This window comes from Vespula vulgaris, chromosome 6 (assembly GCF_905475345.1).
Source record: "Vespula vulgaris chromosome 6, iyVesVulg1.1, whole genome shotgun sequence".
NCBI lineage: Eukaryota > Metazoa > Arthropoda > Insecta > Hymenoptera > Vespidae > Vespula > Vespula vulgaris.
Window position 1 is genome coordinate 6,287,276 of NC_066591.1, and position 26,748 is coordinate 6,314,023.

Below are 26,748 nucleotides of genomic sequence, written 5' to 3' on the forward strand. Positions count from 1 at the left end.
GGCTTTACTCGTGGTGGAGAAAAGAAATGTCTTTCTACTTGTGAAGGGTCGAAGGATCGTACTTGGTTGAGATACGATTTCGTTGAGAAGAAAGGAGAGACTGGAGAAACAAAGGAAATAGGTAGAGAGAGAGAGAGAGAGAGAGAGAAAGAGAAAAAGGGAGGGAGGGCTCCATTAAGTCCCTTTATGGTCGTATGTGGGTGAAGGTTCTACAGAGTATAGTTTTTATGTAGGTACTGAAAAGAATAAAACGAGAAGGACTAAAACGCGTTAGGGCGAAAGAAAGGAACGACTGTTCGCTAATAGAAACATTCTCAAATATCGACATCTAAACTCGTAATAAAGCGTGCATGTTTATCGGAAATATTGTGAGTGAAAGATCAAATATAAAAAATGTAAAAATATCTTCGAAACGGAGACCACACACGCACGCATGCACACGAAGAAGGAAAAGAGAGAAAGAGAGAGAGAGAGAGAGAGAGAGAGAGAGAGAATGGAAAGTTTGTTTGTAAATTATTACGGAGGAAATAGGATAGAAAATAAGTTCGATGGTTCCCACGGAAAATGTTATCGAATAACACCATGTGGAGACATAGAACATAGAAAGTACAGAAGAAGTAAAGAAAAAGAAAGAAAGCTGGTCCAGTGCGAAATAGAAACAAGATCATAACTTTATTCTCATTGAAAGAAGTTACTAACCTCAGCGGCCGTAGAGACCGAGAAGCCGATGCAGTTAACGAACTGTACACGACGTACAATGAACGAAATAGGAAAAAGAAAACGATTCCACTTCTCTCTTGGTGAGGTCGACAACGGCAACGGGTAGGCTATTGAGGAGGTCGACCTCTTGACCTTTCGAGCCCCGCAAACTCCAGACGAAGTTGCTCGATATTATTCACCAAAGACAATAGCCTATATTCGGAACTGACTTCTATGTACGGAAGCCACGACTTCTCTTCCTCAGTTCCTCTCTCCCTCTCTCCGTGTAGCTCTCTCTTTCTCTCACGTTTATTTTCTTCTTTTCTATTTTCTTACTCTCCCGGGGTAAGAAGAGAATCCAACTTCTTTCACCGACTTTAATGACTCTTTCGGCTTTTCCTTTTATTAACCTCGACTCTCGTAAAACGCGATTAGCCTAGCGACGCCGAAAAATCTTCCACCGGCAGCGAAATTTGTCTTTCTTAGAATGTTGGAAGGTGGACTTAAGAAAAGAGAGAGAGAGAGAGAGAGAGAGAGAGAGAGAGAGAGAGACATATCTCTTGGAAAATCTTTCAACGCGTCGACCTGCGGCAAGTAGGAAGAACCTGAATAAAAAATTTCTACGACTTTCTATTATCGTCTCCTACGTTGTACGAAATTCGGAGACGAAGTTTTTCATCTTCTTTACTAAGAACGACGAAATCCATATTTTATCATTAAACCTATCCAGATAAAAAAGTATTCTGACTTTATTTTTCATATAACGTCTTATTCTTCTTCTTACGTTTGTTGGTATTTTTTGTGGAAATAAAATGTTGGTCGTGGCATTCACACTGTTAAATATCCGTATAGTATTTATAGATTTTTCAATGGCTTCTCTTCGAGTCGCTTTCATATCCTAATACCTTTACGTATTTTATGAAATGATATCGATGGACGAGATGGAACATGCAAAGATGCTTTTGAAAATTCCTCGCTTGACAATGGAATTTTAAATTGTGTAAATAAGTTGTCAAAGAAGAAAAGGTAGAAAATCGAGGTTACGCGATTCTGGAAAATCTATCGTATTCGTTGAATTAAGAAAAAAATTATCCTTAAAAAGGGGAAAGAGTGTGCGGAATTTGTTTGCGAAGGTCGAACGATTGCTCACAGCAAAACCGACGTTTCCCTTTAAATTTTCTCACTGAACGCGAACGCTTATTTCTTTTTTTCTTTTTTTCTTTTTTTATGCTGCCTGCGTGAGATATTTCTTATGCCGTCGTAGAAATACCGAACGACTCAAGTTTTCCTTTGTATTTACGTCGATCATGCAGAGACATTTGACCTCGACAAGCGAAGGAGGTAATCTCCTGCTTCGTCGTTTTCATCATTCTCGTCTCGTTTTCTTTCTCAGTATCACATATACGTATACACACGTATTTCCGAACACACGCTTTTGTTATTTCCAAGAGACGCGTGAAGGGTCACCGAAGGACTCACGATAACTGCTTCACCACGATCAATTTTTTTATTTTTTCTTTGTTTCTTCTTTGTTCGTCATCGATAGAATCGTTTCTACGATTAGTTCCAAATCAAGATTAATTTTAGAATCTAAGCTAATCAAACCAATTTTACTATCAATCGTAATGCCCGAAGAGATCTATTCCACATACGGTAACATATATTAGTGGAAAATATCTATGGATACCTAAGGTTATTAATTCTTAAGACATAAACTTGGAACAAAGACAGATACGACGATTGTGCGATTTATCGATCGTGTCTTTCTACATAATTAATATACCATTACGTTCACATAGAGTCGTAAGATATGTTCGAGCGGTGGCCATCTTGATCGGCAAGGGCATCTCGCTTGTTTTATCGGCTTATACATCCTGTAGTCCATCTTCTCGACGTATAAGTCGGGTAGGAGAAGAAAGGGAGAGAGAAAGAGAGAGAGAGAGAGAGAAAGAAAAGAAGGAGACAAGAAGAAGATTAGAAGAAAGAAGAGGAATACGAGTCACCGCGACTCGACTCTAGATGAAATGATTAAGAGTGATTCACAGCGAGCTCAGGACAGATGGCGGTTACTCTCCTAATGAGTTGTAATTAATGGTTTGGGTATGCGTATACACGTACGCAGGAGATCGTATGTTCTCAGAACCGGACTCTCTCCGTGTCTCGTCTCGTCTCCGTGGCTCGAGCGAAACGAGTCTCTCTCTCTCTCTCTCTCTCTCTTTCTATTGCTTCTTCCTTTTTTTTTTTGATCCGCAAAATTCATTCTTTTATCTTTGAAAAACCGCCTGCGTAGATCCATAAAAATGACTACCAACCGAGGAAATACTATTAATATTTCAATGACTTCTACGATCGTTCCGACTTCCACTTATTTCTCTGAGGCTTACCTACCAATCAAGCAGCATTATTTTACGAAGGGTCGGTTAAGGGATAGGAAGATGACGACGACGATGACGACGACGATGACGACGACGACGACGAGTCGTGACTACTCATACATCGTACATTTTAACACATATAAATTCATCGATCATTCATTTCTCACTTTAAATTCGTTTTAAAAACATTTGCTTTCTTGATAGTTATCAAATTGAAAGACGTAAAGGAAATGACAATGTTATATAATATAGACGATTATAAAATTACGCGCGTTGCTAAAGACGATAATAATAATAGTACCAGCATGAGTACTAAGGCAAAATGAGTATAAATAGAGTATAAATGGGTAAATAATAAAATAAATGATAGAGAAAAAGTAAGGAGAAAAAGTGCTTGGAGAGTGTCCTTCTTTTGAACAAGTATTTATTTTTGTACTCGTCTGTAATCTTTGATCCGCGTAATCGCTCGGTTCACGCTACGTTTCGCCGCTTGTCGCATGTATCGAAAAAGGGCACGAGTAGTCTCTCTCTTTCTCTCTCTCTCTTTCGTTCCTCTCCCTCGTCTCATCGTTTCCTGCGAAACCCAAAGAAGAAGGTAGAAATTTCTTCTTGGCTCGCGCGCTACGTCGATGCCGGTGCTGCCGTTGTCGTTGTTTGCCATGCTCATCACGATACACGATGATGGTACTCGATGGTGGTAGTGGTGATAATAGTAATGGTGAAGTCAACGTCGGTGGCGTAGTCGTATTTTCTTCTTCCTCGGCAAGGCAGAAAATTCCAAGACGTTCATGTCTGACAGCATGGCGTCGTTCTTACGGCGATGCTTTCCGAGTTTCAAGGACGATGCGGCCAAGATGTTATGGAATACAACTTGAAAGAGAGAAAGAGAGAGAATGAAGGAGGAGGAGCTCGAGCTCTAACCATAATCTAGCATTACGTCGAGTGGTCTCCGCGCTTGGAAGAAGCACCTCGGAACGAGTTTGTTCGTTTCGGCGGATTATCCTACCTTCCAACGTTGGATTCTTCGTACAAAGAGAGCGAGCATATTTTCACGGTTAAAATTCACGCTGGAATCCATGTATGCGAGCTGCTTACCGACCAACCGGCTTACCCGATGTATCGCATCCTTTTAATCTATTCGGCAGCGAAAGACGATAATCGTCCTGTCAATGCGAGCTTTAAGAATTTACGTGACGTCGCTAATGCCGTGGCATTAAATCGATCGTCCTCGACTTTCCATTCGAAGCGATTACGCCTCCAACACGGATTTTCTGTATTTTTCAATGTATGAAAATATTTTTGCTTCGCATTGAAACATCGCCTTTAACCGAATATATCACAAGATTTGCCTCGAATTAATTTCACGCTGGTGAATTTCGAATTATTTTTTTACTTATAGAATTCTAAACTTGAAATTATTTTTCTCTCTTTCTCTTCCTCTATCTGTCCGTCTACGTATCTATCTATCTTCGAATATTCTCCGAAGACAAGGTTAAAATATTAAAATCCGAGCATTAGGGATAAAACGTATGACTTTCTAACAACGTAGATTCCCTTTCGAACACGGATGCCGAAGAAAAGCCATGTGTGGTATAGTCGCTAACGCAATAGATCCGGACGAGTGTGCACATACCATAATCCTCGAAAGAAACGATATGAAAATCTCGAGATACATCGGTTGGTGTATGCGGGTGCGAGCATTTCCCTTGGTCTTCCAACCTTTTTTAAACTTGAATTTTAAAGCAAGACCGTACGTGTAAACGCGAAATCCGCCTTTGAATGAGGGCTCTTTCGTTGGGAGAGGTAGTGAGAGGGAAATATAGAAAAAGAAGGTAGGAGGACGAGTGAGAAAAAGATGCCGACGGTCAACGTTTTTCGTTTACGGTAGAAAGCATTTTCCGGTGAGATCTGTGTCCAGCCGTGGCATCCGATCGTTGCATAAATATGAGGGAACCACGGTGCCGACGAACGAAACACACGCTGGCATGAAAATGCGATGAAGGTAGCTCGATGACAGAGAGAAGGTGAAAAACGAAGAGGAAGACGGATGACCGTGGACCGGGTAAGCTCGAATTTCCTGTCTCTTTCTCTTTCGCTCGAATCGCTTGGCCTCTGTTACGGATGGAGGCGAGAATTACCGAAGCACCTGTGGAAAAAAGTCACACAGAAGCCCGTGCTAAATTTGTGGACCAACTGCGGGAGATAAATGGATGTGGATGCTGGAGAAACGTTTATCGTTACCAAAATTATTCCCCGACAACTGATACGAAAAACCTTCTGCTTCAACTTGCAATTATCGTTATATTAAAATAATCATTGAACGTATTTTATTTGAATACGGAATGACGATGAAATATATCAATCAAAATTTATTATATCGATGAATATGTAGGGAATTACATATAAACTATACAAAATTTTTGTCCATCCACAACAAATTCTTTTTAATAAATTGAATTTAATTAAATTTTCGAATCTTCTTATATTTTCATTTCACAGTGTTGTTTTTTGGAGGAGGAGGTTGTGGCGATAACAAAAAGTCGTAAAAATATGATATTCACGAAAATAATAGTATTATATATATATATATATATATATATATATATATATATATGTCCTCGGCAACGTTCGGCGAAATAAAAGTTCCGCACGCTTCGAAAGTTACGTCTCTTGCCGGTTGATTTACGAGTGTATCGCTTTATCACGGGTCATTGGGTTTATCTCGATATTCCGTATAATTTCTACAGAGAATAACGTCGAATCGTGGAAAGAAGTTTAATGACCTATGGATAGGGTGACATTTATGTATGTCAGTCATACACATTTTCTTTCAAAACTGCGATGGATTCAAATACGTTTTTTTCCTTTAAATGTAAAATTCAAGTAAAAAGAAAAAAGAATATTTAAAAAATAAATTTCTTCCATTAATGAAAACAAAGAATTCTTTTACAAAGAGATCGTGTGATTTCTACGTTGCTCTGCATAAAAAAAGAGAGAGAGAGAGGAAATAGTAGAGCTATGACCTGAATCGTACGAAAAAAACAAAAAGCAAAAGCGTGATATGAACGAAAGGAAAACGAAAAAAAAAACAAAAAGAAATAAGAAGAGGAGTCTCGACGAACAGCGAGCGACGATGAAGGCGAGTGGCTGAGAGCGCGGTTTAAATTAGTTTAATTTTACGGCTACCATCATGGTCGCATTCAATGCTCGTTTCTTAGCGGCCCATTCTTTTCGTAATTGCAGTTTTAATCTGTCCAGCGGCCTCGAAAACCTATTTTTCATTCAACAACGAGACATTTGGCTCGCTAATCATTCTCCTCTTCTTTGACAACTCCTACCCAAGTTTCTTTTTACTCCAGTCATTTTCTTATTCAAACTTTTCACCCCTCCTTTTTTTTACGAGTCATAATTTTTGTATTTAGCAATCGGAGACTTGTCGGATGTTTAGTAGATAATTTAGAGAACGTGGTTATTGACAACTATATCATTCATTAATGACTCAGTTATTACAGCACTAATCTCCCCTTAAATCAATTAGTTACTTTTATTACTTTTATTATCCCCCTTTATAACAATTAATTTACTTTTTATAAATTGTTATTTAATATATGTACTAAAATCATTAGTTAAGTGAATCGATATGAAGACGACGAAGACGTATTTAAGATTCACGAAAGTTTCAAGTATATTTCCTTTCGTAATGTGAAAGATTTCGAAGAATAAATTTCTCCCTAATTTCTCCCTATCGTTGAGCGTTACAAATCGGTCGCACCCTCCATACGTAATTTTAATCCCGAGCGCAGCTGAGAGTGACATCGTTAAAGGGACGTTTCTTTTTCTCGTTGGTATACTCTCTATCGTAGATACCATTCATTCTGAAACAAAATTTTTGCGTTTTCTCTCTTTCTCTCTCTCTCTCTCTGTCGATTTTAATTTCGTCAACGATAGAATGTTTTCTTTGCTTTTGTATTCATTCGACTGACAGAAGAGCCGAAATTTCCAGGACACTTTGTTTTTTTAACGCTTAAAAGAGAATAAAATAAATCAGTCGGAATATTCAAAAACCATCGTGCTATTTCATTCGCAAACTTCACAGACATAGAATTCATTCCTATTTCATTGTCAGTTGTTTAAGAACAACTTAATATCTACATTCAATTTTTTACTTTCCTACATTCTCTCGTTATTCACCCTTTTTTTTTTCTCTCTCTCTCTTTCTCTTTTTTTTCTTTTGTTAAAAGGAGGACGCGATTGGAGCAACAGAAAAATATCATTTTCCCGGTCAAATATTTGACCGGGTCGAAGGCTAGCTCGTTTTCCATGTTGCTTTTTGACAGAGCTCCACTTTTTTGGCATGACCTCTCTTCCTCTCTGATCATAACTCCTATACGATTCATCGATGAAAGACGTGTGCGTAACGGACGCATTTGACGAATGTACAGCTTGTATGTGTGCGTGTTCGTTGCGGAGAGGAAGAACGAGAAAGTATGCTCTTGCGCACGAGAGGATACAGAGGAGAGAATGAGAGAGAGAGAGAGAGAGAGAGAGAGAGAGACAGAGAGAGAGAGAGAGAGAGAGGAAGCAGAACTTTTGCACTTTAGCCCGATTAAATAGTACGGTCCTGGTCGGGTAGCTGGTAATTACGCAAAGTGGTCGGTGGTCCCAGCTTGCTCCACGTTTCCCGGCCTCTGCTTCCACTCTCCCTCTTCCCCTCTTTCCTCTCTCATTCTCTCTCACTCTCTTTCTCTCTCTCTCTCTCTCTTTCTCTCATCTCTTTCTCTCTCTCTCAACTCTCTTTCGCTCGAAAGCACGCAAGCGCGTTTCCTTTAGAATAAGGATACAAATTTTTACTTTCTCCACGTACCTTAATACTTTTTTTTAGCGAGGTTTTAAATTAACGGAAGCGTGAAAGGGTAGCCTCTATACGTTGTTGATTATTTCTTATTTTTCATTTTTTTCTTTAAAAAAAAAAACGTACTCGTACCTAGTCTTGATTTATTAATTATCAAAATTTCTTAATTATTAATGAAAATTTTAAAAATAATTAACATCGTTGTCGATATTACATCGTCGACGTTATTGTTAGCTGCGAGAAATTCAATAAAATAGTACGTGCTATTGTGATTTCATTAAATTAGATTTGTCTAGAAATCTCGATAGGTCGTTAAAAGGGACGATATGCTGATATCGTTTGAAAATTTAGAGCATCGATCCTATAATCACAATGGAAGATATCTTTTCGTTACAATCGACGATATCTCTCCCTTCCTCTCTTTCTCTGCCAAAAAGAGTATTACATCTTCGAGAGGGATAAAGAAAAAAAATAAATAAATAAAAAGATCTATAAGAATCGCAAGAAACGTTTTTCGCACGACTGCCACCGCGAGTTAGGCATGCAAACTCGGACTCGATCATCATCGTCGTGGCTTCTTCGATCGTTTCGATGTTTCTTTTTTGCTTGCTATGTTACTTTTTATCTTCTCTCGAATTATTCCGAAAGAGGAGTGGAAGAGCGGGGTTTCGAACATACTGCAGCCAAATTTGAATCATGGGGAATAAGAGGAAACGTCGAAAGAAAGAGAAAGACAGACAGAGAAAGAGAGAAAGGGAGAGAGATAACCCGAGGTGAGTTCGATCCATTACATTCGAGAATCGACGCCATGGTGCAGAGGAGAACGCGCGATTCCATTTGCCAATCGCAAATCAAAACCACAAGCCGATGTTAACCGCAACGTTGGGTATATATTACATCCATCGAAATACCACCATGATACAGCTCGTATCTTTTGGACTTTAAAATCGACGTCGATGCGATAGAATCATTTGAACTCTCTTCGTCTTTTCCAGTGTCGTTTGTCGTTGATGGCTCAACGGAAATGTTTTTCTAATGATCGATAAACAATCGTGGAAGCTAGACGATAATTTTCCGAAGTCGAAGCTTTTTCTTTTTCTATTTCTTTTCTTTCGGTTCCTTTTTTTTTTGTTTTTTTACTCGTCACTTTCTTTCTCTTTTATAGCTTTTCTTTATTTTTATTGAGATTAGATTACTTCAGAATGATTTATATTTATCGATTCGATAGTTTCTCTTCGTATTGCACGTTCCTCTGTTCTTAACGATACGTCGTTGGCCGAGATATTAGACGAGAAATAGGAAAAGTTTTTCTTTCGAGACGACCGAACTCTCTTCCTCTTTTGGTTCGAGTAAGAAATAATGCGAATCTTCCACTCTCTTTCTCTTCCTTTTCTTCTTTTTAATACTACTAGGATGAAGATCATTGTGGTAACGTAGAGATAAAACGATTGAGATAGAAATGGACAAAGTAAATAAGTAAGTAGGTATATCATAAAATCGTGAAGACTCTTCTCTCTCTCTCTTTCTCTCTCTCTCTCTCTCTTTCTCTATCGACGATAGCAAGCCGCAAGGCAAAAGTTCACATTCTAATCTCTTTTAATGTTCATAGGTTACATAGCTCGCAATAAAGAATCTCAGTATAGGACAGTAATAAAATTCTTACTTTAATTTTTCTTTTAAGCTCATACGATTAATTCAGGAAGTTGGAATATAGTGATTAGGATATATGATGCTGTAAGCAGAAAAGAAACGATATAGCGTGTTAGTGTACGGTAGATCTGTAAATCTCGAGTACTACGAAACAAATACATAGATACGTAGATATGTACATACATATGTAGGTATCGTGAGAAAAGAGGAGAAACGAGATTTTCTTCGTACAGCGAACTTTTCCTTGCCGCGCGATTCGTTTAAAAAATGCAAATGTCATGCTAATCGAGTTTCCCTTGTATTCGCTTTCGTTCGTTCCTCGAGAAAAAAAGATGAAGATGAATATGAAGAGAGAGAGAGAAAGAAAGAAAAAAATTCGTTGAAGTGCTCCAAACCTCGGCAACGATCTGCGCGTTGTAGAAGCCTCGTGCTTTTCCTTCTCTCTCTCTCTCTCTCTCTCTCTCTCTCTCTCTCTTATTCTTTTTTTATCTTTCTTCCGACCATGTAATCGGGCAGGGAAAGAGCCCATTACCAGATGGCTTTGTTACGCTAGTGGTACTGTCTGAGAATTAATAACCCTACCACGCTCACGACGTGTATCGCATTCTCCCTTCGACTTTGTCCTTCCATCTCTCACCCTTTCACTCTCTCTCTCTTTTTCTCTCTCTCTCTCTCTCTCTCTCTCACTTTTGATTTTTGTTTCAGTCTTTTCTTTGTGCTTGCGCCATGCGTAAGCGAGTTCACCGAATTATTTGTCGTTAAAGGTGACTCGATACGCGCCTTTCGGTTCTTATCTTATCAGCCGATCGGATTGTGTCGCTTGTTGTAAAACAGGAGGGAGAAAGAGAGAAAGAGAGAGAGAGAGAGAGAGAGAAAAAAAGAATTATGAGAATCGGGGGAGAAGAAAAAAAAGGTTGGAAAGTAGAATAGGGTGGAAAAAGGGAATAGAAAGGGACAGAGAATGCTTTTCATTAGAGGTGCAGCACAAAATGTTCGCGTTGGTAGGCCCGCAAGAGAAGGGATACTCGATGGATGGGGGAGACTTCGACGCCTGGCATATCTCGAAATGAGAAAGAGGGAAGGAGATGGAACGATTGTGAAAAAGAAAAATTATTTTCTGTACGTAGTAGTTAAGTATCATGCTGAATTATAATTTTGAATCGCATTTTGAATCGACAAACCTTTCAATCTCGATGCAAGGGTATTCTATAACTTTTAACTAATTTATATTTTATAATATAATTATTAAATCTCTTTGTCAATTGATAGGAAATCTTTAAAATAAATATTATACTTTGTTCTCGTTGATTAATATGTAATAATATTCAAAGGAGATGTCAATCGAAGAAAAATACAAACTTCGATTTACATTCATCGTTCAATCGAATAACGCAGTGAGCTCAATCGAAGCTCGAAATTTTCAATTACGAACGCTTCATTAATATTAATGCTGAACGATTATCTCGGACGATTATTGTTATCGCTTGGCGATTAACGAACGAATTTATGCGCTCCAGCGCGTGTGCCCGTCGGGCATGAGAGATGGTGCTTTGAAAGCGGAAGAACATGGTAACGCTGTACGAACAAAGACACGGTTTGTTCGGTTTCGATCATTTATCGTATATCATGTTCGGTGATATATACATGAAAAAAAAAAAAAAGAAAGAAAAAATCTGAAAAGATTTGTGGAAAGACTCGCGAGGTAAAACAACGAACGAATGATAAAGAACGGCGACAAGAGGAGAGGAGAGTAAATAAGAAAGAAGAAAACAATCTACGAAAGTAATTCGACGTTTCTCGAGAGACGTTTTCTTGAGAGAAGGAAGATTTTCGAGGTGGCTTTAACCGTTGGTACTCTCGTTGTTGGCAGAGCAGATGACTGCTCGTGTCACTGGAGGCTCTTCTTCGTGTTGTCTCCCTTTTTCTTCCTCTTCTATCTTGCTCTTTCCCTCTTTTTCTTTCTCTCTCTCTCCATATATCTATCTATCTATCTATCTTTTCATTTACTTTCTCTTTTTCACTACAGTAGCCGCCACTATCCGATGGAAATCTGCCACCGAGGTAAAGGCCGAGGGGAGCTATAGGTGTGAGAAAAGAAAGAGAGAGAGAGAGAGAGAGAACGAAAAAAGAAAGAAAGAAAGAGATGGAAAGAGAAAAGGTAGAGGAAGAACGAGCCTCTGTGAAAAGAGGAGGATTCCACGACGGAAGACGATCCTCACTTTTGAGCCCCGTATACCCACCGGACTTTATCTTCCTCTTCCTTGAGATTTATCGACGTTGCCCGAGCCGTAGCGAGTACCACTCTTCCCTCCCTCCCTTCCACCCTCTAGTCCCTACCGTACGCACGCCGTAATAACGAATAATGTCTAGCAGTTAGAGACCCTCTCGTCTCTCTCGGTCTTAAGTGAAAAGCAAGCCCTCGTTCCGTGGAGGATCCTAAACCAAGATCATCGCACGTAGTTACTCGAGAGGAGGAGTACGAAACTCCGCTCGGATAAAAATTCTTTTTTTTTCTTTTCTAGCTTGTCTGTATAATACCTATAGCGGTTGTGTACGACTTCATTCTTTGTCCTTTGTTTATTTATTTTTTCTTATTCTTTTTCTTTATTTTCTTTTCTTTTCTTTCCTTCTTTTTTTTCGTCTTATTAAAGCGAGTGAAGAAAGTCGAATAACATAGTGGACGAGTAAGTAAACGCAAGAAGAAAGGAAGAAAAGTGAAGGACACTGACAAAGATAAAAGTGACAAGGAGAAGATGGCATAGTCGAGCGTGTCCAGCGATACTCGAGAAGAAGATATATACGCTATATATTTCTATATATTTTCTTATATATATGTATATATATATACACATATATACACATATATGATATAGAATAGAGTGGGAGTGGCTCGCTTCAATCTATCGATGTTCGAGCATTTCGAACGTATCTCAACGAAAACTTGGAAGGAGCGGTTAGGGTGGGTAAGGGGGCTTTCGACGAAAGGATAAAAGATTTGAGATACATAGACGAATATGTATAGGTATATACGTGTACATCTTATATACAAAATATATATGTATATATATATATATATACATCGAGTGTTCCACATAGTGTCACAAAGGTGTAACAAAATTCTTACTTCGTCCCGTTTAAGAATAAAACAACTTTCTCTAATAATTATGAAAGATTGTGAACGATTGTAGGAGAATTTATTTTTTGATATTAAACGATTCAATTCAATTGATTGTTAAAATAGTGACAATAACATTGTGTTTGCTCCTTCATATTGTAGACAAATAACAGATAGTACCTATATCGTATATCATCCTCGTTGACATTGAAGTGGGAAAATGTCGATTGTAATTTCGAAAATTCTGTCGTATCATTTGGGCATTCGAAGTGCATCGCTTTACTTTTCTTCGTTTTTTCTCTTCTTTTTTTGTTTTCCTTTTAGTCCTTTGGTACTCTATACTACAAGAACGATGACGGAGAGGAAATTTCGAAATCCGATTAGACCACGGTTACTTACTCGTTCGTGAGTAATACCCGCGTGAGGTTACGTAGCACACACACATACACACACACACACAGAAATGGAGAGAGAAAGAGAGAGAGAGAGAGAGACAGTAGAGCTACCGTCGTTACTTTTCTCTAAGACAGGGTTGGCATTGGGTGTGCGTGTCGTTCACGTTTAACCCTTCGCCATCGACGGCGTTCGATCTATTTACGTCGTTCGGTGAGAAGGGAATGGATGCTTCAAATGTGAGCACCAAAGCCACGCGAACCTAAGAAATTTTTGGAGAGCTTCGCGTGCTTCGAAAACTCGACATGATATTACATTATCGTTGGCCTGTGGGATCGTCTTTCGATCGATTCTTTCTTAAAATCTGCAAGAAATAAATAAAACTTAATTTCTTCGATTTGATCAAATGATACGAATACATTTCTAGTTTTTTAATTCTTCCCTTCTTATTCATCTTTAAATCGAAGAGATAATAATGTTGATAATGTCATACCGTTAATATACGATCAGCGTAAACCTAGTTATTTATCACGGCCGCGTATTTCCAATATCGATGACGCGGCCCGATATTGTCACGAGCGAATATTACTACTTTATTTACCAGCGATATGAGACTCAAATGAGCAACCCGTATAGCATCGCATTAGTATATTAGCACTGTATTAATGTTCGATCAATAATGCAAGAATAGTAGGATATATTTGGATCGAACACGAATGAGGAAACCTCTTTTAGTACGATTAAAAATTTTCATTGAAGGGAAACCGAAGTGTATTGATATTATTTTAATATATAGTTATACTTTTTAACCATTTCACTGTTTACATCTATTCTTTTGAAAATAGATGAAAGAAATAAGAAAAAGGGACGAGTTAGACGAGGTTCGTTACATTTACTCGAGTATGCTTCGAGTATGAACTAAATATATATATATATATATATAGTAAGCTTTAAACTTCTCTTTCTCTTTCTTCGAGCATCGTCGAGACTCCAACTTCCGAGATGGGAATCTCATTGTCGTCGGTCTCTTATCGCGATTATCGGCGCGTACAAACGTGCTGTGCGATTACCAACGTTTCCTCTCTTGGCTCGCCAACGGAGAGAAAGGCGAAATGAAAGAGGCAGCGACCGAGATAGAGGTAGATAGATAGAGCGAAAGAGAGAGAGAGAGAGAGAGAGAGAGAGAAAGAGACAGAAAAGGAGAAGGAGAAAGAGAAAGAAAGAAAGAAAGAATGAAAGAAAGAAAGAGAGAAAGAGGAGGGAGAGAGAGATAGAGATAGAGAAAGAGAAAGAAAGAGAAGGAAAGAGCTAGAGAAGACTGTCCGGTTACATCGATGAAAGGAGAATCGTGCACTGCCGATTCTATTCGCGCGATGGACGCAGAGATACAAGATTAGGAAGCGATACCATCGTCGGATTAATTATGCGTAATGCGTCGAAGCTGAGCGAGTGTGCGGGCACACGCGTTTGAAAACGAAGACGCATTTTGCAACGAAATGCTGAATCGGCTGGTACGATGATAGGACGTAGACCATTACAGATACCACTATGTGACCGCCATTGCTACTATTACAACTACTAACACCATCGTCGTCGTTGCTGCAATGCACTCAGTGCAACTCGCGTAGACCGAGAACGAGCGGTGCATTCAATTATCATTGTTAACTCGTACGGTTTACAGATGTTTCCGCGATAATCACGTTAATCCTGCCGAGCGTATTAACCAGCATCGAATGCCAACGGAGTAACGAGAGAGGCACGGTTTCTCGATACAAACTCGAGAACGAGAGTGCACGACTTAATTAGAGTCGTTGGAAAAATTCGGAATATTGGATGGCCGTTCGATGGTCGTTCGATCCGATCTATCTATCTATTTATCTATCTATCCATCGTAGTGGTAGTAATAATGTTACTTTGGTGTAATACAATGTTCGGATGTATCTCACCGTATCCGTAGAGTCAAGATCAAACGAGTCGAGTCGCCTTTACGAGGGTGTACTATGTACGTCTATTAAGTTGCTGGCCTTCTTTCCGTCTTGTATTACTCGTTTCTAAATAGATTTAATCGTGATACTATCACTTCTAATCTCAGTGATTAGTACAGTTAACTTCCTTTTAGAATCTAATCTCATCATACAGATAGCTTTTATTTAAAATTGTTAACGATTAAAAATGAATAACGACGATTGATCCCGATTATTTTGAAATAATCTAGCGTACGTGTTAAATTGTTTTAACATAGCAATTGGTATTTCGCATAATTTTTTAGCTTATAGTTATGAAAAGAACTGTGTTCAAATACACGAACGTTTTGTGTTTTAAATTTAGTGGGTATTTGTTCTGTGGCTTGAAATGAGAATCAGCATGTATATTTGAAAACGGCGAAATGAACCACATTTTTTTGATAAGTTCTTTGTATGGATATGTATCTTTATGAAGAATATGGTACCATAGAGTTCCAGTTGCACTTGCGAGGATTAAACCATGGGAGAGAGAAAGAGAGAGGGATACGCGTTGTTTAGAGCGACAACGTGTGATGAAACAAAACGCATTAAAGCAATTTTCCATACTAAATGTGAGGACGACGGATGAGATGTGTTTCTCTATTTTTCTTTCTCTCTCTCTTTCTCTTTCTATCTCTCTCTTTCTGTTTGTCTCTATTTCAATCCTTAGGAGCATTAGTGTAATGCGCTGAGCATGAAAAAAAGAAAAAGGAAGGAAGAAAGAAAGAAAGAAAGAAAGGAAGAAAGAAAACAAAGCTTGGTCGCTCGTGAGTCTTCACGAGTGTATGCACCTCATCATTAATTTTTCGCAGACGCCATCGAGTAGAAATCGTAGGGAAAGAAATAGGAAAAGAAATTTCATGTATGAAAGAGGTCGAGATTTTTAATGGGTTCGTTCGTTGCTTCATCTTGTATATTTCAAAATTCTTTCGGAATAAAAACGCGATCTGCGCATTGCGAGATCTGGTCTTGTGCCAGTGAATGAACAAAAAAAAAGAAAAAAATAAAAATAAATAAATAAATAAATATATATATTTTTTTCTCGCACACACCTCTTTCTCTCTCTCTCTCTCTCTCTCTCTTCCTCTCTCTTTCTCTCTCTATTTTTCTTTTTTGAAAACTACGTGTGTTGTTTTACCGAAAAAACGATGTTTTCGGCGCGATGGCCCGTGCATTTTCACGATTCGTCGTGTGGTAACGCGCGAAACGTGGGTGCAACGATCGAAGAGAGAAAGGGAAAGAGAAAAAGAAGAGAGAGAGAGAGAGAGAGAGGGAGGGAGAGGGAGAGGAATGGAAAAGAGGATTCTACGCCAGCGGCGCTCTTTCGCTCTATTTCCATCTCCCTGCGTACGGCGTTCTCTTTATCTTTCTCTCTCTTTCTCTCTCTCTCTCTCTCTCTCTTCTCTCTCGTTCGCTCATCTTTTCGCTCTCGTGCAAACCAGGGTAGAATGTTTTCATTCGAAGGTATCCTATTGTGCGGCGCTCGGTAAACGCCGAAATGCTGATGCCGAAACTGTTTTCCTTTTTGCCTTCGTTAACCCACATTCACGTATACATTCGACCCACGCCTCTTTTTCCACGTCCTCCTCCTCCTCCCCTTCCCTCCCCAATCCAACCCAAGCCATCCTCCCTTTCTCTTTTTGACACGTACATACACACAAATATAAACACAAACACTTTCATTCCATATCTCTCTACTTGTTTTATTTGTTCGGTTCGGCGGATTAAGCTGATTTATGGCGTTCTTCCTTGATGGCAGCTGCGTATCGGTACGAGAAACCATTCCTTTGGACTAATATGCTGGATGATAGTTAATTCGGTTCTTAGATTTTTTAAATCACACGAAAAAATCTTATTAGAGATGTTAAAAATGAAAAGAAAATATTTGAAATTTGTAGAAACATTTGGTATTGAATTATTATTTCTTATTATGGTTTCATAACATTGATGATGATTTATCCAAAAAAATATGAAAAAAGGAAAGCAGCTCGTAATGAAAATATCCTTGTTCTCTTCTTGCAGGCGTAGTCGGAGCTCGAAATCTGAGTGCCATGGAGTGCCGCAAGGGTCGACGGAAAGGTCTGCTCGGTGGGCTGCTCCTTGCATGGCTATTAACCAGCGGTCGTACAGTCGTCGCGCGAAATATAGGTAAGAATCGAGAAACGTTTGCTCGCGTGAGAATCTCGTGGCTTTAAAAGCGATCTAGATTTTCTTCTTGGTTGTACGTAGATAACTGGAAATACGAAGAGGGTAGCACCGAGTATCGGAAATTATGTGCAGGAAAGATAGAAATCGTCGTATCTTCGCCGCTACCTATGCATGTACATGAATTTACCAAGTCGTTACATAGTTCTATAGACCCTGTTGAAACGCGATTGTTGTTTCATTCGATCGACTTTCACACGGGGAAACTAGCTTGCTCGAAAATCGCACGTTGTTCCCGAGGTACGATTACTTTTCGCGACAAAATTTAACTGTATGTGTTATCGCGTCTCGTTGCGAAATAGAAATGCGTCGACCTGATTAAGTTTAAATACTTTCGATAGTTAACAATAATAACTATATTACGATTCGTACAAAATTTGCAAGTAAAATAATTATGATAATAAATTGTAATACTTGAGATGATAGCGAATTAATTTCTCGTAATATTCGAGTCAGAGGGATAGCGTGTTTCGTTAATTAAAAATGTTAATTCCTTTTAATTAGTTCCTACGAGAAACCGGTGCGGTTTGGAGCAAGTTATGTTTCAGTCAATGAACGATTAGATTAGTGCTACGTACATAAGTCTGAAATTGTTCAAGAAGATTTTGAGGGCTTACTATTTCAGAAAATAACTGTGTATACTTTTCAACAGCAGAGACAGTAATTGTTTCGGGTTTATGGCCCTTCGATCTAATCGCTTCGATGGTAGCCAGGTCTCATCATAAATCGTCTGCATCAAGGAACCTAAGTGTCCTTGGCGCCTTCGATAGTTATATACGAGTTTTTGAAGATTTCCTACGACTATCTCACATATGCGTTGCACGCTGCGACCTGCTCGGTTATTAACATTGCGCTCGTTAATAATACCATGAAATCAAAGCTTTTAGTTTATTCGATTGTAGATGCAGCATATAGATAATACTCGTTTCGACCACATCTATGAAAGTGCTAATTATAATATCGTACCGGGTTAGCTATACGCTTTGATATTAATTATTCGGCATGCTTCTCTTTCGAGTTAATATAAATGAGTATGCTTATATTTTTATTATTTCATCGAGAATATTCGAGGATGTTCTTTCAATATTCACGATCGTCGCTTACATATAACTTTTAACGAACTTTTAAATCGATCGATATTCACGTAATAATGATATCGAGCAAGAGAGAATGAGAGAGAAAGAGAAAGAGGGGGAAGCTCGAATAAAATATATAGTATATCGATGACATTGCCTTTGAAACGCTACAAAATTATTGATTTATCGACCGTATCGTAATTACATTTTTCATCATTCTAAGTAATTCAACCGACACCCCCGTTGATTCGATCGACAAGCGAAACCGAGCAAATCTATATAAAGTATGGATAATTAAGCATCGAAAGCTATTATTCGCGTACGTCTCTGTAATTCATTTTCAGGTCGTTAGCTAACTATCGTTTTTAACGAACGGTCATATTATTAGCAGCTCTTGTGGTCGTGCAAACCGATGAGAGCATTATTCTGTATGATATTTCGTTTGGATATCGTATCGAGCGGTCTGCGAAAAAAAAAGAAAGAAATAAATAAATGAAAAGAATAAAAGAACAAGAAATATTTGAGTATTGATTAATAATTAAATAATTATCGAAAGGAGAATGGAATAGATCGATTTATACTTACGAACGATATATTTGTAATAACATTCGAATTATTAATGATGGATAATCGGCACGAGAGAACTTGTCATAGTATCGATTGATCTAGATCATGTAGGAATCATCGTGACGAACGAAGCTCCGCGTTCAATAGCAATCCTATTGAGTGTCCAATTTGGAAAACGCGTTGGTAGAGACGAGAAGCGGTGAACGATCGAATCCTACGTATTTCCACGAACGCTTTCGGTCAAAACTGTAGCACGACGGGTAATACACCAACGAGAGCTTAACGGCGAAACGTTTATCGAGCTCTACGAGTCCTATCGTTTGGGGGCTATCAACTCTAAAACGTAAAATCGTGGATAAAACCTTCTTCCTTTATCAACGATCATTCCCGGTATTCATCGAATACAGGCGAATTTACGTTCGTTACATCACAATTTAGAAAACTTTCTTTTCAAGAAAAAAAGAAAGAAAGAAAAAAAAGAAAATGAAGAAAAATCTCCTACTAAATCCTTCTTTATGTGTACAATGAATAGATCTTTATTCTTTGTTACCGTTATCATTTGTTATCATGGATAATAAACGTTGATTATTAGGAATATCCTTTATTACAATGTAGGTATTAAAGTATTAAAGGTAGGTATTAAAATGTAGCTAATAAAAGGAATGAAATGTAGATATATGTATATTGTAAGGATAAAGGGTGAAGCTGGATGTAAAACGCAAAAGCGTAAACTTAGGAGCATGTTCATCGAACGATTATTAATGAGCTCAGTCTCGAGGGCGATTTCATCGTGTGTTCGTCAGGGTCGAGGGTCGCGAAAGAGACTCATGTGGGTCTCGAGAGATAAAGAGAGACAAAGTATAAGAGCGTAGAAGAGTGAGAGAGATCGTTCCAATATATCTCTCTCTTTCCCTTTCTTTTTCCCTCTCTCTTTCTCTTTCACACATATTCTCTTTCTCTCTCTCTCTCTTTTTCTATTTCTTCTGCGATTATTATACACTCCGTCGGGTTCAATCCACGAGGATCGTTGGATTTTTCTTCTTTTTTCTTCATTCTCGTCCTCTATCGATACGTGTACCCCTTGCAAACTCACCCACGCGTACGTGCTTCACGTGCATAGATGGGAGAAGAGCCAAACGATAGATACGTCGAAAGGTTTCGAATCTATTCTACAGTATTTCCATCGATCTATCATGAAAATTCTTATTTTCTTTTATTCTCCTAACTTACTTCTATTTATCTATAAATAGATATTTCTAAAAATATATACAAAAAAATATTTTTATTCTTTATCCTTAACATTCTTTTCTCAACTTACTGAAATTCTTCTAGCTAGATTTTCTAAACAATTCTAACCTCGAGCAGCTGGAACCCTTTTAAAAGCCAGTGCCTGTTCGTAGTGTCATGCATCGCTAATCGAATTTTAATCGTGAACGTTGAGTGAGAAACTGAAAGAGAGAGAGAGAGACAGAGAGAGAAAGAGAAAGAGAGAAAGAAAGAAGTAGAAGTGGGGGAGAAAGGAACATTTATTTCGAGTAGGTCGTGCCGTACATCTTAGAAAGTGTATAAAGTACCTATTCTCTGCAGATGCGGACCACCTGGGACACTGGTCACGACGCATCCTTCTCCTACTCTTCCTTCTCCTCCTTCTACTTCACCCTTTCTCTACTACGAGATTTATAGGCGAGAGCGAACAGGGGAACAAAAGCCGACGAACGATTTACCGCGGTCTCTTACCGTCGCATGCTTACATTCTGAGCAATTAATATTTATGTAGGACAGATCGGTAATCCTATCTGGTGTCCCGATACAATTTCGAGATGGTATCGGTGTTTCAAACATACTCTAGAGGCGATAATCGCCGAGATTGATAATCCATCTTTCTCGAAACGATTTAAATTGGATTTTTATCAGAAAAAGGATCTCTCTTTCTTCTCTTTTCCTTTCTTTCTTTCTTTTCTTTTTCCTTATCTATAATTTCATAAATAATCAATTTCCTTTTTTCGATAAGACGTATCGAGATACATTTTTTCATTTCTTTTTCTCGCGAAAGTAGCTCACGATTTAATTGCATTACACGAATTAAGTCCATTCGTACCATCTTTCATTCATTCTTATTGTCTCGAATCTTAATGAACAAGTTCGTTCGATCTATGGAATAAAAATTCTTCTTCGATTCTCGTAGAAATACTTTTGTATAAGTCATATCGAATATCTAATATTTGTTATAACACTCAAATCTTAATTAACGAATATTAATGTTAACTTCATTTTTTTCTTCTTCATAAATCACTTGATTAGCGTCCCACTTATTTCCACTTAGCAAATTTCCTTTTCCCTATTCCAGATTGCTTCAACCGGACGGAAAATCAGCGACCCATCGATACTATAATAATCGTCCCTTTTTCTTTCCTTTGCAAAACTCTAATCTCTCTTTCTTTCCCTTTCGCGATACCAATGATCCGTGTTCCTAGCCGACGCAAAGTGGATAATCTGATTCCAACGTGCCAGTAGATATTATTACGGGATGGCTGACCGCGGCCTTATTTCCTCTTTCTTCCCATATCGCCTTTACCCATCGTCTCTTCTCTCGTCGTATTTTCAATGAGTTCAATGAGTTTTACGCAATCGGTTAAAGAAAAAGAGGAAGAATAAATTCGACCAAGCGTAAGATTCTTGGAGAAGGGGAAGGTGTCGGTAGAATTAAATCGATATCAAACGAAGAGAGGAAAGCTTTCAACTGGAGGCCGACCTTTCTACTTCGTATGGTGTCGCGAAAATCCAAGATATCGTGCGTTCACATGTTCTCTTTCTCTCTCTCTCTCTCTCTCTTCCTCTCGATATCTATCTCTCTATCTCTTCGTCTCACGCACAGAATCTTCTATAAGTGTGAACGTATATTATCTCCTCGTGCATGGGGGCGGGAAGATCTCACAAAGCGTGGAACGTCGCCAAACGAAAATCCTCCTAGAGTCCTTCGCTTCTCTCTATCTATTTTTATTCTTTTTTTATCTCCTTCCTTTCTTTATTTTCTTCCTTCCTTCCTTCCTTCCTTCCTTCCTTCCTTACTTACTTCCTTCATGCTTGCCTCCTATCGGCTTGATTTTCTTTCTGCTCGCGTTTTCCAATTCGCACCGTGCGGATCGGTCGCGCGGAAAATAAGAGATTGCCACGATCTTCTCGGACATTGTCGCGGTCGCCCTTGCTTCCTCTCCGAAGAATTCGGAACACTAGAGAAAAAGAGATAGCGAGAGAAGATATTTCGCTCGTACCACCTGCCTTTCCTCTCGCCTAGTGGAAACGCGAAAGGAGGGAGCGGCTCTAATTTTCGCGACGTTTACTTTTCCATCGTACGTGATCTTGGTTCATGCTCGAAGCTTCCAAAAAAAATCTTTTCCTCGCCCATTCTTTTTCTCTCTTGTCTGCCACGGTACTCCAAGAGGATTCTCTCGACTTTTTACCATAATTGAAAATCTTCACGGTGAACTCTTCCTAAGGCAGGCCCTTCTACTACTCGGCAAACTCGAACGGATTATCGTTTCTCTTCCTTTCTCTCATCGCGATCGTAGAACGAACGATAGAAATGCTTTTGCTTGAGATAATCGAGAAGCGATCGGATCTTTATGGTCGAAAACTGCTTCGAGCGAAGAAGATGCTAAAGAACAATGAATATAGTAGACTAAATTTTTAAACTTTAGTATTTTTTTTTTTTCTATTGAATACCTCGATCGGATCGATCCAACGATTGATATATAATATTTATGAACACGTAAACCCATCCATAGAAAAATTCAATAACCTTAAAGAAATTTTACGGCAATTGAAGGAAAGAAAAACGAAAAAGACAATAGTATTTTCTTTTAAAAGTAAGAACCGAGACGCGATCGGGAAAATCGATCGAACGTAGTTTCTTTCTTTTCTTCGATCGAAAGAGTAGGTAGCGTAAAGTCTTACAAGAAACGACCATCCGTTTCGTTCCTTATAGGCGGGCCCCTCTGTTACCGTAATGGATTTCCGATTTCGGAGAAGCGCCAATTTTTCAGCTCCCCGTGAAAAATAACTTTGGAATAAGCCGTGCTTTCGACCGATCGCCACCACCGTACCACTTTTCTTCCTTCTCTTTTTCTTTCCCTGTCTCACCTTTCCTTTTTTCTTTCTTCCTCGATCGTTGAGCCTGGCAAGAACGAGAAGGAGCAACCGAACTTATCGCGCTTGACCTCTTCCACCCTCCGGCAGTGCGAGCGTTATCCTATCTCCTTTATCGTCTTCCTCTTTTCTTCAGGCTGCGATCGCCGAAAACAGCAAGAGAACGCGAACGCGAAGCTACGATAAGAAGGCAAAGGTCAAGGAGAACGATGCGATCGTGCGTTTAATGGATTACGTAAAGGCTTTAGTTTCTCAGCCGCATTACCCGTTTTGTTTGCGAGTTTTCAAAAGAACGATGAAAGTACATTCTAAAGGAACAATATAATAAGTTAGAAAATAAGTAAAAAAAAAAAAAGACGAACGTAACTCGATCGAAATGATTTTTACCGAATAACAATCGTCTCCCCTTTTTCGATGCTCCTTTTTCATTTCTCCCCATTTGTCCTCGATATTCCCGATCATTTTTTTTATCGATCCCTTCGCGGTCGAGATAGCTCCGCTTCTAGTCACCTTGAATCGTTTTCGTCCTTTTGATACCTCTTTTTTTCTTTCTTTCTTTTTTCTTTCTCTTTTTGTCTTTTTTTTTTTTTTTTTTTTACTTTCAAATCACGTACTCGTTAATGCGAGCACGAGCGAAGTCGGTACGTTTCGCCACGTGCGATTGCCCTTCGAAAAAGAGAAGAGGAGATAACGAGGGAGAGAGAAGAGCGAGTGGTGGCTCGTCCTGGGGTAATCGCCACTCCTGCTTTTTTTTTTCTTTCTGTTCCTTTTTTTTTCATGTTCCGCGTGTTTCGCTTTCGGCCCTTTAAATCCGCGTGAAAGCACTTGGCAAAGTCTGCCGCCGAGCGTGCTTCATACGTACGCTCTCTTCTCCCTTTCGTGTATATGTATAGTATTATTCGGCTTCCCTTTCTCCATATAGTCGAGAAAATTTATATTTCATATCATCGTGATAATCGACGATGATATTAACGATAGATCATAGAATTTGCTCGACGGTATATGCCACGGGTTATTATCGCTTTCAACTATTTTTTTAGGAATTTCTGCGAAAAAGCAAACTTGTAAAATATATCCCACGCATGACTCACGCTACCGACTCATTTTTTAACAGTTCCCTTCTTTCTAGATCAAACGGGATATGAAAATGCAAAAGTATCCTCGTCTGGTCGCTTGAACTTTCCCTTCAAGTTTTCCGGGCGCATTAATGCGCGCCAAATTAAACCTCGAGTTCCTTCGTTGGTCGAAAGTTTAAACCGCTTTGTAAAGTCTCTCTCTCTCTCTCTCTCTCTCTCCCTTTCTTCTTCTTTCTTTACTCTTTGCCCGAGGAAAGGGAGGCCTTGCTCGAGAAAGTGTAAAGAGCTTCGAAAAATATTATAGCACAAATTACAGAAAGCTCTGATACTACGACCGGCAATCGCAATGGCGGCGACTCGAATCGCGATCAAAATCGTCATTACTTTTTCTCCCCCTCATCTCATTCTTTCCTTTCGGTCGTTCACCGAGGCATTAATCTCGATCCACCCTTCATTTATATTAACCCCAAGCTCTTTTTTTTCTCTCCTTTTTTCTTCCTCCATTAATGTACAACGAACGATTATACCCTTCGATCGTTGTATATTTTCGAAGCAGAATTTTTAATCTAGACATCGGGAAATGCAAATATAAGGGAGATTCTTCATTAAAAGATAGCACGGCCACGATATCTCTTCTTGATTATTCGTAGCGTAGTAACGAGAGTAGGTCCTCAATTCTGAGATCAATTTCGAATATCGATATGAATCGAAATTAATATCTGCCGACTTCGTTACGCTTCGCTAAAAATTTTCAAGTAATGTTTTGTGTAATCACTATGAAGCGAAAAGTATTCTTGTAATTTTTCATGGAAATAGAATATTTCAATTTTGTTTAAAGTTATGAATACCTCATAATGTTTTTTTTTAAATAGGAATACGTCTATCGATCTGTTATTTTATTTGTAAGTTATTGTTAATTATAGTAACAAATTGTAAGTACTCCCTTTAAAGCAATTGCTCGATTAGTTTTAAAATAGTGCTCATTATATTATACATATTTTAATGTTTAACATTTTTGAAACATTTTTACTGAGGTCCTGCAGAATACTAAACCTGCTCGTGTCAGACACCAAAGGTAGTTGAACTCTCTTATTCCTTTACGTATATATCTTCTTATTATATACTGTATATACCTACGTAAGTATTTCTATATTTAGGTACTACATATATGCGGGAGTAACACGGATTATGATTTATGAAGAACTATCAACTGTATCTCGGTCGCATTAATAACGACTAGATGCGTCGTCTGTTTTACTCGTGTCGATTTATTTGTAAATGGTGATATCGTTGCTCACGAACGAATTTCATTTGATTTATTATATTCGATGATTTATTAAACACATCTAGTATTTATCTTTTCGTTGAACATTAGGAGAATTTTTTTTGTAAATATGAACTTTTAATAATCGTTTGTTTCTATCCATGCATTGTAAAATGGATGGATGTTATTAATATAGGAAGAAAAATATGAACACCCATTCACAAATTCGTGATTGGCTGATAAAATATGTATCAGTCAAATGAATATGTCCTAAAAAATAGAAAAAGTTCCGTATGATAATTATCCATGTGGAAGTTAAAGAATCTATAAATAAATTTCATCGACTTCTTATCGAGCAATTATCACGTAACTGGTTTATGAAACACGAAGCAAGAATTTTTCTTAATATGCCTGAAATAAGCACGTTATTAAGTTTGCAGCAATGTCTTTCGTATGAAAACTGCCATCATCGTAGTGTTATCAGCTAAATTCGACATTTTCCATCGGCTGTGGCACGAACGATTTTACGACGGAATTGCTTTGCGCGTCTTTTCCCATTTACTGCGTCGACTATAATAGGCCGATAACGATCGAGGGTTCGTCGAATGTGTTCAATAGAAAATGGTGACCTTAGTGAACGCGGATAGTAAGGATACTACATGTATGTACGTATATACCAACGAAGCTACCGATCATAAAAGACGAGCTTTTTCCTCGACTCATCCTTTCATATCTCTCTCTCTCTCTCTTTCTTTTTTTTCCATTATGAAATTGATTCGAACGTTCCCAATTCGTACGGCGATAAGCCGTACGAGTACGCGCTTTTTTTCGAGACAAAAGGCTCTGTTGTCTTCGATCGTAAAATGGCGAAGGCAAGGCACAGGTGCCACGATCGGAATGCTCATAAAGAAAGAAGAGATGCTCGTTATTGAGGATAACAACCGTTATCGTCTACCTCCGATGTTACCTTAGCATTGTAACGCCTCTCTGTCTCTTTCTCTCTTTCCCTTTCTACTGTCTTTTTCGGATATAAGGAAGAAAATGCAAATCCATTTGGTATCCTTCCAATGTCATTATTTCACACCAAATAATGTACTAAGTGAATCGTTTCGTATTCATTTCGTGGAGGCGTAAAAGTTCCGTTACATTTGCCGCTACTCAGATCGGTATACATACACAAAGAAAGAGACAGGCGCCGATAAACCTCCTTACATGGGACTATCCAATGTAAATGGATATATGTACTTCGTCCGTTCGGTGTTTAGAATGAATTATCGCTTAACGTGATTCGTGCCAAAAGCTCGTTCGTATTCTATCTTGTATTAGT

At 38.6% G+C, this 26,748-nt stretch overlaps 1 protein-coding gene across 6 annotated transcripts in view; it reads left to right on the forward strand.

Moving 5' to 3' along the window:
- The window catches only part of LOC127064707 (latrophilin Cirl-like), a 250,170-nt gene that overhangs the window by 91,724 nt on the left and 131,698 nt on the right, over window positions 1-26,748 (forward strand). For all 6 annotated transcript variants that reach the window (XM_050996161.1, XM_050996162.1, XM_050996158.1 and 3 more), the window contains one exon: window positions 17,110-17,235. In XM_050996161.1, the coding sequence (XP_050852118.1) occupies window positions 17,139-17,235 (97 nt within the window). In that variant the 5' untranslated portion in view covers window positions 17,110-17,138. The remainder of the gene's footprint in view (window positions 1-17,109; window positions 17,236-26,748) is intronic.